Source organism: Rhinoderma darwinii, chromosome 1 (assembly GCF_050947455.1).
Source record: "Rhinoderma darwinii isolate aRhiDar2 chromosome 1, aRhiDar2.hap1, whole genome shotgun sequence".
NCBI classification, from domain to species: Eukaryota; Metazoa; Chordata; class Amphibia; order Anura; family Rhinodermatidae; genus Rhinoderma; species Rhinoderma darwinii.
Genome location: NC_134687.1, coordinates 337,731,048 through 337,749,398, shown reverse-complemented (window position 1 = coordinate 337,749,398; position 18,351 = coordinate 337,731,048). Strand labels below are relative to the sequence as shown.

Genomic DNA, 18,351 nt, shown 5'->3' with positions numbered 1-18,351 from the left:
ACATGCACAGTGATTCCTACACATAAAGTATACACTGCGTCAATCTCTACAAAGATCAGCAAAAGAGAGGATAAACTGGGAAGTAAGGAACACGTATGCCAGAACTGTCTTGCGGAATCCTGTCTTGCGTAGCCCACTTACACACCCAACGCGTTTTGCTACAAGGATGGTGACGAAACACATTTGGTGTGTTAGTGAGCTCCTGGCATATTTCTACTGGTTACCCCATTGTTCATCTGCATTTGATCTTGCCTATTTTTATTCACCTTTTTCCATTGTGATTGTACAATGTACCTTTACCTTGCTGGACAAATTTGTTTCGTCCTCATACATGTTCTCTTTGGCTCTCTTTTGCAGACTATTTACAATGTATCAATCCATAGTATAGGTGTTATTGCTAGTAGCTCACTCAGAATCTGCTTGTCTGTTTGGACTCCTTTTTTGATACCCCTTCTTTTTATGCTATTGTTGTAACTTTTAACATGTGTCTCAACAAAATCATGTTTTTTTACATGCTTAATCTTTAGTGGTCGTTTAACACGGTCAATTCTCGGTGTTTAATATATATATATATATATATATATATATATATATATATATATATATAATATATTTTGCTTTCTGAATATAGAGATCATACACATAAACTGTGCTACCAAACATAAGGCTATGTTCATATGAATTTCACGCCAAAATCCATGTCAAATCCACCCACAAACAACCTTTCTGTAAAGGATCTACCAGACACAGCTTCTGTGTCGACGCCCGTGGTTAGTCAGTCTGCACCTGCTCCTAAGTCTGATAGAGTGACTCCTTCGTCTACCACTCAGGCTGGGAGGCTGAGGAGTGGGAGAGCCTATCACAGCCTGGCCAGACGGAGCTAGTTCCCGCCCTCTATCTATTTATACCTTCATTTCCTGCTTCTCCTTTGCCTGTGATTCTGCTTGTTTCCTGGCTCTGCTGCTGCTTGTACTATTTGTCCTCTGCTTCATATTGACCCTGGCTTTACTGACTACTCTCTTGCTCTGCGTTTGGTACCTCGTACACTCCTGGTTTGACTCGGCTCGTTCACTACTCTTGTTGCTCACGGTGTTGCCGTGGGCATCTGCCCCTTTTCCCTTAGCTTCTCTGTCTGTCGTGCACATAGTGAGAGTAGGGACCGTCGCCCAGTTGTACGCCGTCGCCTAGGACGGGCCGTTGCAAGTAGGTAGGGACTGAGTGGCGGGTAGATTAGGGCTCACCTGTCTGTCTCCCTACCCCGTCATTACACTTTCATTGAGTATTAGTCCATATGACGCAGAATCTTCCAATCCAGATTTCAAATCCGCCTTACGGAAAAAGACTTCTTGACACAGATTCCATGCAGAAGCTCGTAGCCACACGTGGATTTGACACATTAAATGAGGCTTATCTGCTAGCGATCTGTGGCGAATCAAACTGAAAATATGTGGCAGGAATCTGAGGGTCAGCCTCAGATTTCTGCCACGTATTCTCCTTGCAAATTTACATTGTTTTTTTCCACTTTAAAAATCCATTGTGTGAACACAGCCTACGTGTATGTTCCCACAGTCAGATTACGCTGTGAAATCTCAAAAAAACTTGGGTAAATCGGTCATAGAACTCCACAGTAAATAGTGCATTTTTGCTGCGCATATCGCAATCATTGTAGATTTTCCACAAATAAAAACGTTATGGCTCTCAGAATGTGGCGACACAAAACTATTTTTTTTTAACTAAAAGTTGTTGTTTTTTTAAAAGTGGTTAAACATAAAAAAAAACGATATAAATTTGATATCACGATAATCGTATTGAGCCAGTTGTCGTTTTTACCGCACAGTTAAAGATGCAAAAAACTAAACCCAAAAAACAATGGAGGAATTACAGTTTTTTCCAATTTCAGCCTGCAAAGATTTTTTTTTTACAGTTTCCCACTTTAAATGCTACCAATAGAAACTACAACTCCTCCCGCAAAAATGAAGCCCTCACACCATTCCATTGACGGAAAAATAAAAAAGTTAGGGCTCTTGGAAGGCGGGGAGTGAAAAACAAAAATGAAAAATACAAAAATGTCTCAGTCCTGAAGGGGTTAATACAGAAAAATATTAATCCACGATCCCTGCTAAAAAGATATTTGCGTAAATATAGAAGAGGAACAACATGTGGTTCTTAGTGAATGCTCTATACACAAAGTGTGCGATAATCCACTTGACCTGTGTGCTCACTTCTCTGTGGGATAAACTTGTCAGTATCCTGATGAATTTCATGTGCATTACTCATCCACAAAGACTATCATTTCAATGAGTTGCCTGAATATACAAAACAGATACGGCTAAATAGGTATGCGTACACAAGTAACAAATTGTACCTTATATATATATATATATATATATATGTACAGTCCAAAGGCAAATGAACACAGCACTCCAACATACCTATATATTAGTCCATGTGCTCGTTACTAGAGGAGGAATCAGTTCCCCAAATTGAATGTAGAAAAACCATAGAACAGAGTAACGGCACCAGGACTTCAGAGTAAATGAAATAGGGTGGATTTATTCACCTCAAGTGAGCGACGTTTTGGTTCGTCATAGAACCTTTCTCAATCGGTAGTGCTACATTCTGGCTTCCTGCAGCCGCCACTTAGGGAGTTCAGGAGCTTACTGCATACTTTTAATACATTTAAGACTTTGTTCACATCTGCGTTTGGCATTTCCATTGTTCTGCTCTGTCATAGGGCCAGATCCGTTGCATGATGGACACTGACGGCATCCAACAGAACCCATTAACTTTTATGGGTTCTGTCGCATTCTGTCCTGGTGTCTGTTGTTTTACTGGATAAAATAGCACAGTGTGCTGCGCTATTTTATACAGAATTTTTGCACGGATCTGCGACGGAGCCTCCAACGCAGATGTGAACGAAGCCTTACTCATTAATAACACAGTATGCAGTAAGCTCCTAAGCTCCCTCTAGTGGTGGCTACAAGCAGCAAGAATCTTATATTATAAATCTATGTCTATGCAGGCAATTTGGGGCTCTGTATCAGAAAAAGAAAGCTAAGACTGATATAAAGATATATTAAGAACACAATCAGAATTTTAGATGTGATGACTGTGTGATCCTCAAATAGTAGTAACCAGTTTTTTTTTGTCATAGTTAATGAGTACATTTCAATACATAGACTCTGTATGATGGATCAGTGCAGGTTACAGTATTATTTGTAATTGTAAACATCCATAAAAAGAAGAAGCTTCTAATTGTATTTCTTTTTTTTTATGCACATTTCATCTTAGATCTGTAAGGGAAACGGTTGGTGTTATTCTCTCCATAGCTTCCCATGCCCATGTGTAAACACTACCGGAAAGCCATGACTATATTAGTTGGCATAATAACTGTACACTCCATAGAGCATTATTTTATACTAGTTTCTAATAAATGTTTTTTTTTTGGCATTGGAACTGTACAAAACGCTTAATTAATACGGGTCAGAGGGGGGAAATTCAATATGCCTTGCAGCAGCCAACTGAACTACGGTCATCCAGGAACACACATTCACTTCCACAGGAATTTTTGGCGGAGTGTATGTTGGACTAATATGAATTACCTCTGCTAGAGTGTTGTGATTTTAAACAATAAACTTGAACTAATTCAATATTCAACTCAGCTCTGCAAATCGACAACTTCCTTCAAAATTATACAATTCCACAAATTCTATTTTGCAAGGAACTTTCTTTCCAAACATGTGCTTAAAAAAAAAAAAAAGAACTTGAATGCTTTTAAAATGTTGAGACCATTCCTGTCATGTTTTTCATTATTTCTCCCACTGGCCTCTTATTAATGGAAAGAACAAATTCTTTGGAAATGATAAGCCTTAAAAAAATCTGAATATGTATATGATGAACTACAGCATTGGGGTTAAATCTGAATTACATTAATATAAAGAACAAATTGATCTCTAACATAAGTCAGGGGAGTCTTTTATAGCTGTTCTTTTGCCTTAGAAGGCACCGCAGTGTCCTGCCAGATATTAGTCTTCTTTGGTTTCTCTAGACAATAAATATATACGTTTTCTTTGTAAAATAAAATGATTTATGCACTAGTGCTAAAAAGCTGTTAAAAAACATTTTGAGGAAAAATCTTAGGACTAGATTTGGCGTTACATACGCACTCCACTCAGGAGTTAGCAAGCTAAAGGAGGCAGTGTATGGCCTGTTGACCATATGTGAACCTAAAAGGATTTTCTATGGCTCCAGACTAATTTAGAATTCAGATGTTTAACAAAATGTAACAGCATGAATTCAGTATAAATAAGAGACAAGATTAAGGATGACATCCATAATATTCTTTATTGCATTGCACATGCTGGCAGGACTGGGAATCAAACAGCATCCAGCCCCCATTTTATAACTCCTATAAAAATGGATCCTAATTGGCTAATGTTTTTATAAGTTGGGTTATGGATAGTCTGTTTGATCATCAATGTGGGCCCCTTGATTATTTTGTTCACTTTTACAGATATTAAAGTTGTTTTCCTTCTTTAAATTTTTTTTGTGGTAGCCACTTATGCCCTAAAATAACGAATTCTCCTCTCAAATGCCCATTGCTGCGGCTCCCTCACTGATTTCCAGTACTCAGCAACGCTCCCAGCTGTCTGCTGTGCAGTAGCCTCATTCACTTCCATGGAGCTATGTTGCAATTCTCTGCACAGCACGTGACTGGGAGCGTCGCTGTGCAGGAGAAATGCCACAGGGACCTCTGTTCCATAGTTGTTGGGATCGGAAGGTATCCCAGATGCTGGAACCCTCCAACGTGGTATTGATATGGTATGTCCTAGCAATATACTTGTTTAATTAATATACAACTAAATAAACAGAGAAATTAATAAAGTACAGTAAGTGGCGAAAGCCCACCTTCGACCCCCATCCCACCCCTTTAAAGGGTACTTTCTGCACCATGCCCTACTATTATGGTGTGGGATGCCCCAGTCAATAGGGATTGCAATCGTGAAGTGCCGATAGGTTGCCATTGCAGTCGGAAGCCTAACAAAAGCAGGGGTTAATGGGCTGCCTGTCAGTGCAACACTGACAGGCATAAAAGATTGCAATGCAGGAGAATTACACTGTATTATTAAAGCAATAAATCATTTGCAAGTTCAAGGCAACAGTAGGAATAAAAAAAAAGGAAAAAAAAAAGAATTACGTTTATAATGTCACCATTCCTCTTGTCATTGGGGGCATGCCCATACATTGGTCTTTTTTGATTTCCCTAGACAATAAATATATACGTTTTCTTTGTAAAATAAAATGATTTACCTCTAGTGCTGAAAAGCAGTTACAAAACATTTTGAGGAAAAATCTTAGGACTAGATTTGGCGTTACATAAGCACTCCACTCAGGAGTTAGCAAGCTAAAGGAGGCAGTGTATGGCCTGTTGACCATATGTGAACGTAAAAGGATTTTCTATGGCTCCAGACTAATTTAGAATTCAGATGTTTAACAAAATGTAACAGCATGAATTCAGTATAAATAAGAGACAAGATTAAGGAAGACATCCATAATATTCTTTATTGCATTGCACATGCTGGCAGGACTGGGAATCAAACAGCATCCAGCCCCCATTTTATAACTCCTATAAAAATGGATCCTAATTGGCTAATGTTTTTCTAAGTTGGCTTATGGATAGTCTGTTTGATCATCAATGTGGCCCCTTGATCATTTTGTGCACATTTACAGATATTAAAGTAGTTTTCCTTCTATAAAAAAAATCTTGTTGAAGCCACTTATGCCCAAAAATAACAAATAAGCCCATATTCTCCTCTCAAATGCCCATTGCTGCGGCTCCTTCACTGATTTCCAGTACTCAGCAACGCTCCCAGCTGTCTGCTGTGCAGTAGCCTCATTCACTTCCATGGAGCTATGTTGCAATTCTCTGCACAGCACGTGACTGGGAGCGTCGCTGTGCAGGAGAAATGCCACAGGGACCTCTGTTCCATAGTTGTTGGGATCGGAAGGTATCCCAGATGCTGGAACCCTCCAATGTGGGATTGATATGGTATGTCCTAGCAATATACTTCTTTAATTAATATACAACTAAATAAACAGAGAAATTACTAAAGCACAGTCAGTGGCGGAAGCCCACCTTCAACCCTCTTCCCACCCCTTTAATGGGTACTTTCTGCACCATCCTCTATTATTATGGTGTGGGGATGCCCTAGTCATTAGGGATTGCAATCGTGAAGTGCCGATAGGTTGCCATGGCAGTCGGAAGCCTAACAAAAGCAGGGGTTAATGATCTGCCTGTCAGTGCAACACTGAAAGGCATAAAACATTGCAATGCAGGAGCATTACACTGTATTATTAAAGCAATAAATCATTTGCAAGTTCAAGGCCCCAGTAGGAATAAAATAAAAAGGAAAAAAAAAAGAATTACGTTTATAAATGTCACCATTCCTCATTGGGGGCGTGCCCGTACATTGGTGACACAGATGAAACTACAAAGGCAGAAACAAGAAAAAACCTTCCCAAAAAGCTTGACACAAAGTTGGAAACACAGAATTCTCTTCAATATTACACTTTGTCTTGACTGAAACTAAGGGGCCTAGTCCAAACCATGAGATGCAGCTCCATTCCGCTATTCTTTTCCAGTAATCTCTTGATGTTCACTAAACCAAGATTTATACATCATACTGCCAGGTGGTGAAGTGTGATTCCTCACTCCAAGGAGCTCATTCCCATTGATCTGGAAGCCAATGATGGTGAACTTTACACCACCCCAGCCAACACTTGGCACTGAGCACAGTAACATCAGACCTGCATGCAGCTACTCTGCCAAGGAACTTCAATCTGTGAAGCTCCTGATAATGCTCCCACTCTTGTGATAACAATCCTACTGTCACGTGGGGTACGTGGACCCACTGGGCCTTACCACCTTGATGGTATGGCAACTGGCCAACAGGACACAGGTCACAGTCTATAGTCCGTATAGGTGTACCTGTGGTATCTCAGACAGTAGCAAGACAGGCTCGGCTGCGACTAGGCAGCAGGCAGGCGCCAGGTGTAGTGAAGCAGAACAGGCGTGGTATTCAGCACAGCACGGCTCCGACTCAATATGGCACTTGACCAGGATAGCACGGGATACAGGTTACAGGTAGCAGGAACGGGAAATACTGGGAACTGGAAAACACTTAGGAGACCATTTGCATAGACAGACTAGGGTAACGACAACAAAGCTCAGGCAAGGCAGGAATGGGCAGAAACCTTTTTATAGTCCAGGGTTCTCTGGGAGCAATCAACTCAATCTCACACCTGTGCAGACATCTCTGGAGAGAAGGGCGTCGGCCGGATGGAAGAAGTTTGTGGTCAGCGACCACGGACATTATAGTATCCCCCTCTTACGCCCCCTCCTCTTGGGACCAGAACGAGAGAGAAACTTCTTAATGAGGGTAGAAGCATTGAGATTCTCTTCTGGCTCCCAGGACCTCTCTTCTGGTCCAAACCCCTTCCAATCTACTAAATAAAAGGTTCTTCCTTTTACTTTTTTGGTGTCCAGGATCTCCTTAACCTCAAATATCTCAGAAGAACCGCTGGGGGCAACTGCAGTGCTAAGAGTCTTAGAGTAGCGGTTCAGGACCACAGGTTTCAGGAGAGAAACGTGAAAGGAGTTGGGGATCCGGAGGGTAGGAGGCAGCCGAAGCTTGCAGGAGACTTGGTTAATCTGTTGCAAGATCTCGAAGGGTCCGTGGAACCGGGGAGCAAACTTGTAAGATGGCACCCTCAGCCGGATATTTCTGGAGGACAGCCAGACCTTGGTACATGGAGAAAACAGGGGAGGTTCTCAACTTCTTGTGTCTGCCTTACGTTTCATGCGGTCCACCACCAGCAGAATGGAGGATCGGGTCTGCTGCCAGATCTGCAGGAAGTCCCTAAAAGCAGCATCAGCTTCGGGCAGTTCGGACATAACGGACACCGGGAGAGGGAGTCGTGGGTGTTGGCCGTAAACTATGAAGAACGGTGTATTTCTCGTGGACTCGCTAGTATGATTATTATACGAGAACTCGGCCCAAGGAAGAAGCTGCACCCAGTCATCATGCTACTTGGAGATGAAGTGTCGCAGGTAGTTCTCCCCGGGGGAATGTCTCTAACTTGCAGAGGGTTGACTGGGATGATGCAGGATGGATCGATGATATTCTGTGGAGACTCCATAGTGTCCTCTGCCTCGAACGGCCTGGACAAGGCATCGGCCCTCACATTCTTGTCGGCCGAACGGTAGTGGAGCTCAAACTAGAACAGGGCAAAGAACAGCGACCACCTGGCCTGACAGGGATTCAGTCGTTGGGCCCTTTGGAGATAGGTGAGGTTCTTGTGGTCCGTGAATATCAATATGGGATGAAATGTGCCCTCTAGTAGATGTCTCCACTCCTCCAGGGCCAATTTGATGGCCAGTAACTCCTGATCCCCAATCGAGTAGTTGCGTTCTGAGGAAGAGTTTGGAGTAATAGACACATACCATTGTCTTGCCCTTGGAACCTCTCTGGAACAGGAGTGCACCAGCACCGACAGAGGGGGCGTCCACCTCCAATGAGAACTGTCAAGATACATCTGGATGATGGGGGATAGAGACTGACATGAAGGCACTTTTCAGGCTATTAAATGCGGATTCCGCCCCAGGAGTCCACACCTTGGCATTCATACCTTTTTTGGTGAGGGTAGAGATAGGAGATGTCAGTGAGTAGAAGTTTGGAATGAACTGTCTGTAGAAATTAGCGAATCCCAGTAAGCGCTGTATGGACCTCAAGCCTTGAGGGAGTGGCCATTCCAGCACGGCTTTTACCTTCTCAGGATCAATCTTGAGGCCTTGATCCGAGATAATGTAGCCAAGGAAGGGTAGAGCATCTTTCTCAAACACGCACTTCTCCAGCTTGGCTTACAGGCGATTCTCACTTATCCGCAGCAAAACTTGACGGATATGTCTCCGATGAGTCATTGGATATGGGGAAAAAATCGAGATGTCATCAAGATAGACCACAACACAAACATAGAGGAGGTCACGGAAGATGTCATTAACGAACTCTTGAAAGACCGCGGGAGCATTACACAGGCCGAAGGGCATTACTAGATATTCATAGTGTCCGTCACGGGTGTTAAATGCCGTCTTCCATTCATCACCCCGGCGAATGCGGATTAGGTTGTAAGCCCCACGCAGGTCTAGCTTAGAAAAACTCTTGGCTCCTCGTATACGATCAAACAGTTCAGAAATCAATGGCAACGGATATTTATTTTTTACCGTGATCTGGTTGAGACCCTGGTAGTCGATGCAAGGAACCATCCTTTTTCTTAACGAAGAAGAACTCGCCCCTGTCGGGGAGGAAGACTTTCGTATGAAACCCCTCTCCAAGTTCTCCTTAACATAGGCGGACATGGACAGAATCTCTGGCAAGGAGAGAGGATAAACCCTACTACAGGGAAGGGATGCACCAGGGACCAGCTCGATAGGACAGTCATACGCCCAGTGTGGGGGCAGTGTCTCCGCCTATTTCTTGCTGAAGACATCCGAGAATGCAGAATAATGACAAGGCAATACTGCCAAGGACTGAGGCAGAGGAGGCTGAGCCGAACGAATCTGTACCAGGCAGTGGTTGAGACACTCGTAACCCCACTGGAGAACCTCTCCAGAATTACAGTCCAGGACTGGGGCATGTAATCGGAGCCAGGGTAGGCCCAGCAGCACAGGGTCGACGGCTTTAGCCAGGACAAGGAACGAGACGAGCTGGGAATGGAGGGCTCCCACTTGAAGCCTCAGCGGCTTGGTCACAGCTACCACCGGGTCTGGCAGAGGTAGTCCATTCACAGATGCAACCATCAAAGGCCTCTCCAGAGGGGTTGTGGGCAATTGGAGAAGATCCACCAGGTCTCTTCGAATGAAATTAGCAGCGGATCCAGAGTCCAGATAAGCAGAAACCCGGTGCCTTTTTTCGCCGGACACTATGGTCACGGGAATGGACAATTTAGACAAAAGTCCCTCTTCACCCAGAGTTGTCTCTCCCACCAACCCTAGGCTCTGGGAATTTTGGGGGCACAGACGCACAAGATGGCCTCTGAGTCTGCGTTGTCTCTCCTGGGTAGACAGCTTAAACTGGTCCGTCCTCACAGACTCCTTTGGAGGATCAGCATCTGAGGACAGCAGGGGTTGTTGCAAAGTAGGAACCAGGCTAGGGAGTCTTCCCTCCCGACGAGCTTCTTGGAACCGTTCTCGGATCCTTATATCAATCTGGGCAGCCAGAAGGATGAAGTCATCCAGGGTAGACGGTAATTCTCGGGCGGCAAGCTCGTCCTTAATCTCAGGAGACAGTCCCTGCCAGAATGTAGCCACCAAGGCCTCATTGTTCAATGACAATTCTCCCGCCAGGGTGTGGAAGTGGATGGCGTACTCGCCCACGGAAGTGTCCCCCTGGCGTAGGTTCAGCAAGGCGGCAGCTGCCGACAAGACTCGCCCAGGCTCCTCAAACACCGTGCGAAATGTCCGTAGGAAACCCTGGAAGTCACGGGTCTCTGGTCCGTGTCTCTCCCAGATAGGGTTCGCCCAAGCTAGGGCCCTGACAGTGAGTAGAGAGACGATGAAAGCGACCCTTGCACCATCAGTCGAAAATGCCCTTGCATACAGGCTAAACTGGATCTGGCACTGGTTCAAAAATCCACTGCAGGTCTTCGCGCCTCCATCATAGCGGTGATGTAGTGGCAAAGAAAATTGTGGGTCAGCACTGCCAGGAGGTGTAGCCGGAGGATCTATACTGCCAAGAGTTGTAGTAGGAGGAACGGCAGTTTGCACCTCCAGCTGATGTGCAATAATGTTCAATGCCTGGAGGAGTTGGTCCTATCGAGACCGTAGGTCTAGGATTTCCGCCCGCATCTCTTGTGACGTCGTCATGGTCTTGGATCAACCAACGGGGTTCATGGCCTGAGCTTACTCTCACGTGGGGTACGTGGACCCACTGGGCCGTACCACCTTGATGGTATGGCAGCTGGCCAACAGGACACAGGTCACAGTCTATAGTTCATATAGGTGTACCTGTGGTAGCTCAGACAGTAGCAAGACAGGCTCGGCTGGGACTAGGCAGCAGGCAGGCGCCAGGCGTGGTGAAGCAGGACAGGCATATTACTCAGCGCAGCATTGCTCCGACTCAATACGGCACTTGACCAGGATAACACGGGATACAGGTTACAGGAACAGGAAACACTGGGAACTGGAAAACACTTAGGAGACCATTTGCATAGACAGACTAGGGTAACGACAACAAAGCTCAGGCAAGGCAGGAAGGGGCAGAGCCCTTCTTATAGTCCCTTCTCTGGGAGCAATCAGCTCAATCTCACACCTGTGTGCGCTCTGGCTCCTTAAGGCTGGACTGAGCTCGCGAGCGCACCCTGGTGGTCACTGTGGCCGCATGTGCAGACATCTCTGGAGAGAAGGGCGTCGACCGGATAGAAGGAGGTCGTGATCAGCGACCACGGACGTTACAGCTTCCAGATACTTGGAACACAATAGTGGGTGCTGCAATGGAAGACAGACAATATTTTATATGCTATTTGGTTTAGCACTCAGTGGTGCCATTCTGTGAGCCATTCTACTGTCATGTAAAGCAGTCTGTCCAGCAAAAAAACAAATACAATATGTGGCTAGTATAAGAAATAAAAAATAATAAAATACATAACTGCATTTGAAAAGGAGGAAGAAGGCTGAAAAGACCCCCCCCCCACCCCCGATCATGATGGGGTTAGCATCCTCCAGACCAAATGATCTCGCGTTCCCCACCCCTGGGATACACAGTCAAAGTGGTTTTCCAGGAGTATACATTTATGGCTTATATTTAGGATAGGCTATCAATGAGTGACGCGGGGTCCGACTTCCAGGATTGCCACTGATGAGCAGAACAATAGGGCATGTCGCTCCAGTGTGCGACTGTCCCTGGTACTGCAGCTCAACCCCATTTACCTGTTTCGAGCCGAGCTGCAGGACCAGCGACAATACAGCTGATCTTCCACGATCGCAAATTAAATGAATATTTTAAGTAAAAGCCATCAGTGTTTTTTTCCCTGGCAAAGCCCTTTAGTAGCTTATAAGAGCCATTATGTATTTTTTTTTAGAATGGCCCTTCAGTTTAAAGAAAACATTCTGTTTCATGAAGACTACCCTGATCGAAACAGGGTTTCAGGTAATAATTGAACCTACCACCTGCTATGGGCTGCATGCCTGGAGCAGCATATGGAGTCCTTACTGGTCTGTATTATGGACCACTGACACTCTTTGTGCCACTATATCGTGCCTTCATTAGGCATCGTATTCTCACCATGCAAAATTCGCACACATAGGTAGGCCCACAGAAGACAAATGATCTATTATTACGATAAAGTTTTGCTTCTCAGTTAATTCCCTGAACTAAAAAGTGAATAGAAAAATCATATAAAGTTGAATCTCGCTATGATATATGGAACATTTTCTAACATAATAAATGTTAAGGAGTGTCCCACTGGTATGATGTACGCAAGAGAGGTGCAAGCTGATATCAAATCCTGAGACGCACTCTGCAAGAACCATGAGAAAGTGACACAGATGTCAACCTCTTGGAAAAATAATAATACAACAAAAACACAATAAGCTGAAGAAAAACATACAGAGATAGACTTTCTTTCAAGTGCCGGTAGAATATGGCTTACACCCATATTTTATTTTACTTTGATAGGCATTTACAAAAATAGAATTTCGCATGCAAAGGTCTGAAATTAATCATGGACATCGAGTACATGCCAGTGCAAAACATATCAAAAGTGTGTGGCCGGAATATCAGGATTCAACATATAAAAGGTCTGGATTATTAACAGGTGCCGGTATAAAACATATCAATAAAAGTGTGTGGCTGGAATATCAGGATTCAACATATAAAAGGTCTGGATTATTAACAGGTGCCGGTATAAAACATATCAATAAAAGTGTGTGGCCGGAATATCAGGATTCAACATATAAAAGGTCTGGATTATTGACAGGTGCCGGTATAAAACATATCAATGAAAATGTGTGGTCGGAATATCAGGATTCAACATATAAAAGGTCTGGATTATTAACAGGTGCCGGTATAAAACATATCAATGAAAGTGTGCGGCCAGAATATCAGGTTTCAACATACAAAAGGTCTGGATTATTAACAGGTGCCGGTATAAAACATATCCATAAAGGTGTGTGGCCGGAATATCAGGATTCAACATATAAAAGGTCTGGATTATTAACAGGTGCCAGTATAAGACATATCAATAAAAGTGTGTGGCCGGAATATCAGGATTCAACATATAAAAGGTCTGGATTATTAACAGGTGCCGGTATAAAACATATCAATGAAAGTGTGTGGCCGGAATATCAGGATTCAACATATAAAAGGTCTGGATTATTGACAGGTGCCGGTATAAAACATATCAATGAAAGTGTGTGGCCAGAATATCAGGTTTCAACATATAAAAGGTCTGGATTATGAACAGGTCCCGGTATAAAACATATCCATAAAAGTGTGTGGCCGGAATATCAGGATTCAACATATAAAAGGTCTGGATTATGAACAGGTCCCGGTATAAAACATATCCATAAAAGTGTGTGGCCGGAATATCAGGATTCAACATATAAAAGGCCTGGATTATTAACCGATGCCGGTATAAAACATATCAATGAAAGTGTGTGGCCAGAATATCAGGTTTCAACATATAAAAGGTCTGGATTATTGAAATAATCTGTTGAGATAATCTGTCAGAATTCTAATAAAGCAAAAAACGGGGATCAGGTAACTTTCAGTCAGTTAACTAATTATAATAAAGTGATTTCATATTATAATATGTATAAAACATATTATAATATATTATCGATAACATCTAAGTTATGAACCTATATGTGATTCATATCATATGGATCCTGCCAGGATCATGTCAGAGGCAAGCAAAACCCACTGTCACCGAATCCGTCAGTCCCGTGGATTCGGGTGTCAGCGCAAAATACAGCTTCTAAGTATCCAGGATACATAGATACTACTGTAACTTAAAAAGTAGATATTTTTTAAATAAATAACCAATTCAAAAGTTGCATTAAACACCATAATGCATTGTTTTAAAAATAAATAAATAAATAAATAAAAAGTGTTGAAAGATATACATAGCCTCTAAAGCTGAGTTAGATGTTTCATTAGTGATTATACTCAAGTAAGGCGATGTTAATAGAAACAGAAAAATAAAAATAAAATAAATGACGGATTCCTCACATAACGGACACCAACAGCACAAACTATGTTACATGTAAACAATGATTTGATCTTTTACTGTACAGTAGCTCAGAGCTCTTCACTTACCTATCAATGCTGATCCACCTGTGTTCACCAACAGATTATTGCCGGTCAAAGATGTTAGTATAAATGGTATTTCTGGACCAATTTCAGCAAAAAGAATTCCTAATCTTTCTGTTCCAAAAGTATCCAGATGTGGGTCTGAATAGATTGCATAAAAAATAACAGCATTAGAAGAAGCAGTGTGTGTCAAGATGATATATAGATTTGTAACCAGAGATTACACCCAAACTAATTAATATACATAAATATGAAGGCAGCTGTTAGGATATATACATGATTTCAATGGAATTGTGTTTTGCAAAAAATTGTATCGAACACCATGCGTTTGTCACTGGAATTAAATTGCGGATTATAAATCCCGATTGATAATTTCCCTTTCACATCAAAACACAGAAACTATAAGTAAAATAAGACACTAAGAGAACCATAACAAGTGGTAAAATTTTCCACAGCCATCTTTATTGAAGATCAAAGAAATAATTAACCCGTGAAGGACATGGCCTGTTTTGGATTTAAGGACGCAGAGCCATTTTTTAAATCTGACGTGTCACTTTATTCAGTAAGAACTCTGGAAAGCTTTTACTTATTCAAGTGATTCTGAGAGTGTTTTTTTGTGATACATTGTACTTTATGTTAGTGGTAAATTTTGTTCGATATTTTTTCTCTTTATTTATAAAAAAAAAACAAAATTTTAAGAACATTTGGAAAACGTAGCATTTTCCTACGTTTTAAATCTACTGCTTCTAAAATAAATAATGATACAACACATATTTTAAATTAAATACGTTTTACCATATGTCTTCTTTATGTAGGCATAATTTTTTAGGACGTTATAAGGCTTATAATTTTAATAGCAGTTTTTAAAATTTTTAACAAAATTTTCAAAACCTATTTTGCTAGGCATCACTTCAGTTCTGAAGTGGCTTTAAGGAGTCTATACATAAGAAACCCCCCATAAATCAACCCGTTTTAAAAACTGCACCCCCTCAATGTATTCTAAGGGTATGTGCACACGATAAGTGTCTTTTACGTCTGAAAAGACAGACTGTTTTCAGGAGAAAACAGGTGTGTCGTTTCAGACGTAAAAGCTCCTTCGCTCATTATGCGAGGCGTCTATGACGCTCGTAAATCTTGAGCTGCTCTTCATTGACTTCAATGAAGAATTTGCCGAGGCAGTCATTTTATGCGTCGTCGTTTGACAGCTGTCAAACGACGACGCGTAAATGACAGGTCGAATCCTGACACTTCTGAATCTTTTCTTTGAGATTCCAGCAACGGATACGAAATCTCGCGAGATCACGGAGGTAAACGAGATTTCGTTTCCCTTGCTAGAAATCTCAAAGAAAAGAGTCAGAAGTGTCAGGATTCTGAATACACATGACGTCCAGGCTGGATGGTCATGTGTATTCATTATCAGGACACTGGATTAACGTTAATCAAGCAGAATTGCTGTGTATGTGGCTGCAGATCATGTTCTAGTAAGAACGCGATTCTGCTGTCTAAATGAATGGAGAGGAGTGCATGATGCCGATTGGTCAGCGTCATACACTCCTCTGTACAACGCCCACTTGGTCGAAAGTAAAAATACGCCCACTTGGGCATTAAGCAACTCATTAGCATAAACCAAAATCGCTCCTAACGTTGTGAAAATAGATTGTTTTTTTTAAATAAAAAGCATTACATTATAGCGCCGATCTCCTTATGTAGGAGACAGGGCACTTATAATGTGGTGACAGAGCCTCTTTAAGTTAAATAAATTTATCACATCATAGTCCAGCCAGTCTACTCACAAAGGTGAGCGACTTAACCCTCCTTCTGATAAACAGGCCATGATGAGAAATACATAAATAAGAAACACACTCTCAACTGAGCCTTAGGCTACATGCACACGTTGTGGAGTTTGATGCGGAAAATCTGCACCAAAACCGCAGGAATATGCACGTAATTCCGCAGCTAAAACCATTTTGATGCGGAATTAGGTGCGGTTTTATGCTGCGTATTTTGGTGTGTTTTGCTTTAACTCCTTAACGCCGAAGGACGGATATATCCGTCCTCAGCAGCTGCTAGTTCGCGCAGGAGGACGGATATATCCGTCCTGTGATAGCGCGGGTACTGAGACTGTACCCACGCGATCAGCGGCAGGAGCACGGCTGTTATACACAGCCTGGCTCCTGCTGCAACTGCCGGAATCGAAGCGCGCGCCGATTCCGGCAGTTTAACCCATTAAATGCCGCTGTCAATAGTGACAGCGGCATTTAATGTGTTTGACAGAGGGGGGAGCTCCCTCTGTCACCCGATCGGCGCCCCCGCAAACAAATCGCGGGTCGCCGTCGGGTTTCCATGACAGCCGGGGGTCTAACAAAGACCCCCAGGTCTGCCTTCAGCATCTGCCTGTTAGGCGATGCCGGAGGCATGACCTAATAGGTTGCCTGTCAGTTTTACACTGACAGGCAATAATGCTTTGGTATACTAAGTATACCAAAGCATTATATATGCGATCGGCACATCGCATAGTGAAGTCCCCTGGTGGGACTAAAAAAAAAAATGTAAAACAGTTAAATAAAGTTTGTGAAAAAAAAATAAAAATAATTACAGTCAAAGTCAAATAAAACTACTTTTTTGGCCCAAAAAGTGGTTTTATTTAGTAAAACGGTCAAAACAAATCACACATACACATATATGGTATCCCCGCGTTCGTAACAACTTGACCAATAAAATGAACATATTAATTAAACCGCCGGATGAACGGCGTCCAAAGAAAACGCAAAAAACAACGTCAAAATTCTCTCTTTTCTCCCATTCCCCCCATAAAAAATAAAATAAAAGTTAATCTATAAGTCCTATGTACCCCAAAATAGTACTAATAAAAACTACACATAGGCCCGCAAAAATCAAGCCCACATACGGCCACATCGACGGAAAAATAAAAACGTTACGGCTCTTGGAACGCGGCGATGCAAAAACAAGTAATTTTTTTCTAAAAGGCTTTTTATTGTGCAAACGTAGAAAAAACATATAAAACCTTTACACATTTGGTATCCCTGTAATCGTGCCGACCCATAGAATAAAGTTAACATGTTATTTACGCTGCATAGTAAACGGCGTAAACTTATAACGTGAAAATCAATCCTGGAATAGCTGCTTATTTTCAATTCTCTCCTAAAATAAAGTTAATAAAAGTTAATCAATATATTATAAGCATCTAAAAATGGTACAATTACAAAATACAACTCGTCCCGCAAAAAACAAGCCCTTATACGACTATGTCGACGGAATAAAAAAAGAGTTACGACTCTTGGAATGCGACCGTGAAAAAACAAAAAATAATCCTTGGTCATTAACGTGCAAAATGGCCCGGTCATTAAGGGGTTAATGCTAGTCAGATACAATTCACAAGCAGAAACGCAGGATAAATTGACATGCTGCAGATTTTTAAATACGCACCGCAGGTCAATTTACGCACAGAAAAAATCGGCACCATGTAGATGAGATTTCTTGAAATCTCATTTACTTTGCTGGTACTGTATTACGCTGTAGAGTCGCCACATGAACATACATGCGGTAAATCCACACGTAATACGCAATGTGTGCATTCAGCCTTAAAAGAGGGAGGGCAAAGATCTTAGTAGCCAGAAGTCCACAAGGGTTTGGAGACAACATCTTCCAGCCCCATGACCGGTATTTAAGTAGCAAAGAAGGTGGGTCACATGAATTTACAAATCCAATAACCCACCTGTTACTGGGCAGACGATAAAAACTTCCTCAGCAACCCAGTCACATGGCTCAAAGGTTCTCACCCAATCAGCTGTTGTTGCCAGCCAAGCTTAAACTTTACCCACTTTCAGACGGGAAAACAGGGGAAATGTAATGGCAGGAAGGAGGTGAAGGGAAAGTGAGCCCTAATCTACCCACCGCCCTGTCCCTGCCTACTTGCAACGACCCGCCCTAGGCGACGAGGTACAACTGGGCGGCGGTCCCTACG

The 18,351-nt window shown here is 42.5% G+C and overlaps 1 protein-coding gene across 3 annotated transcripts in view; it reads right to left on the bottom strand.

Moving 5' to 3' along the window:
- ADAMTSL1 (ADAMTS like 1) overlaps positions 1-18,351 on the bottom strand; it is a 341,136-nt gene that overhangs the window by 33,823 nt on the left and 288,962 nt on the right. For all 3 annotated transcript variants that reach the window (XM_075825670.1, XM_075825676.1, XM_075825684.1), the window contains exon 23: positions 14,373-14,507. In XM_075825670.1, the coding sequence (XP_075681785.1) occupies positions 14,373-14,507 (135 nt within the window). The remainder of the gene's footprint in view (positions 1-14,372; positions 14,508-18,351) is intronic.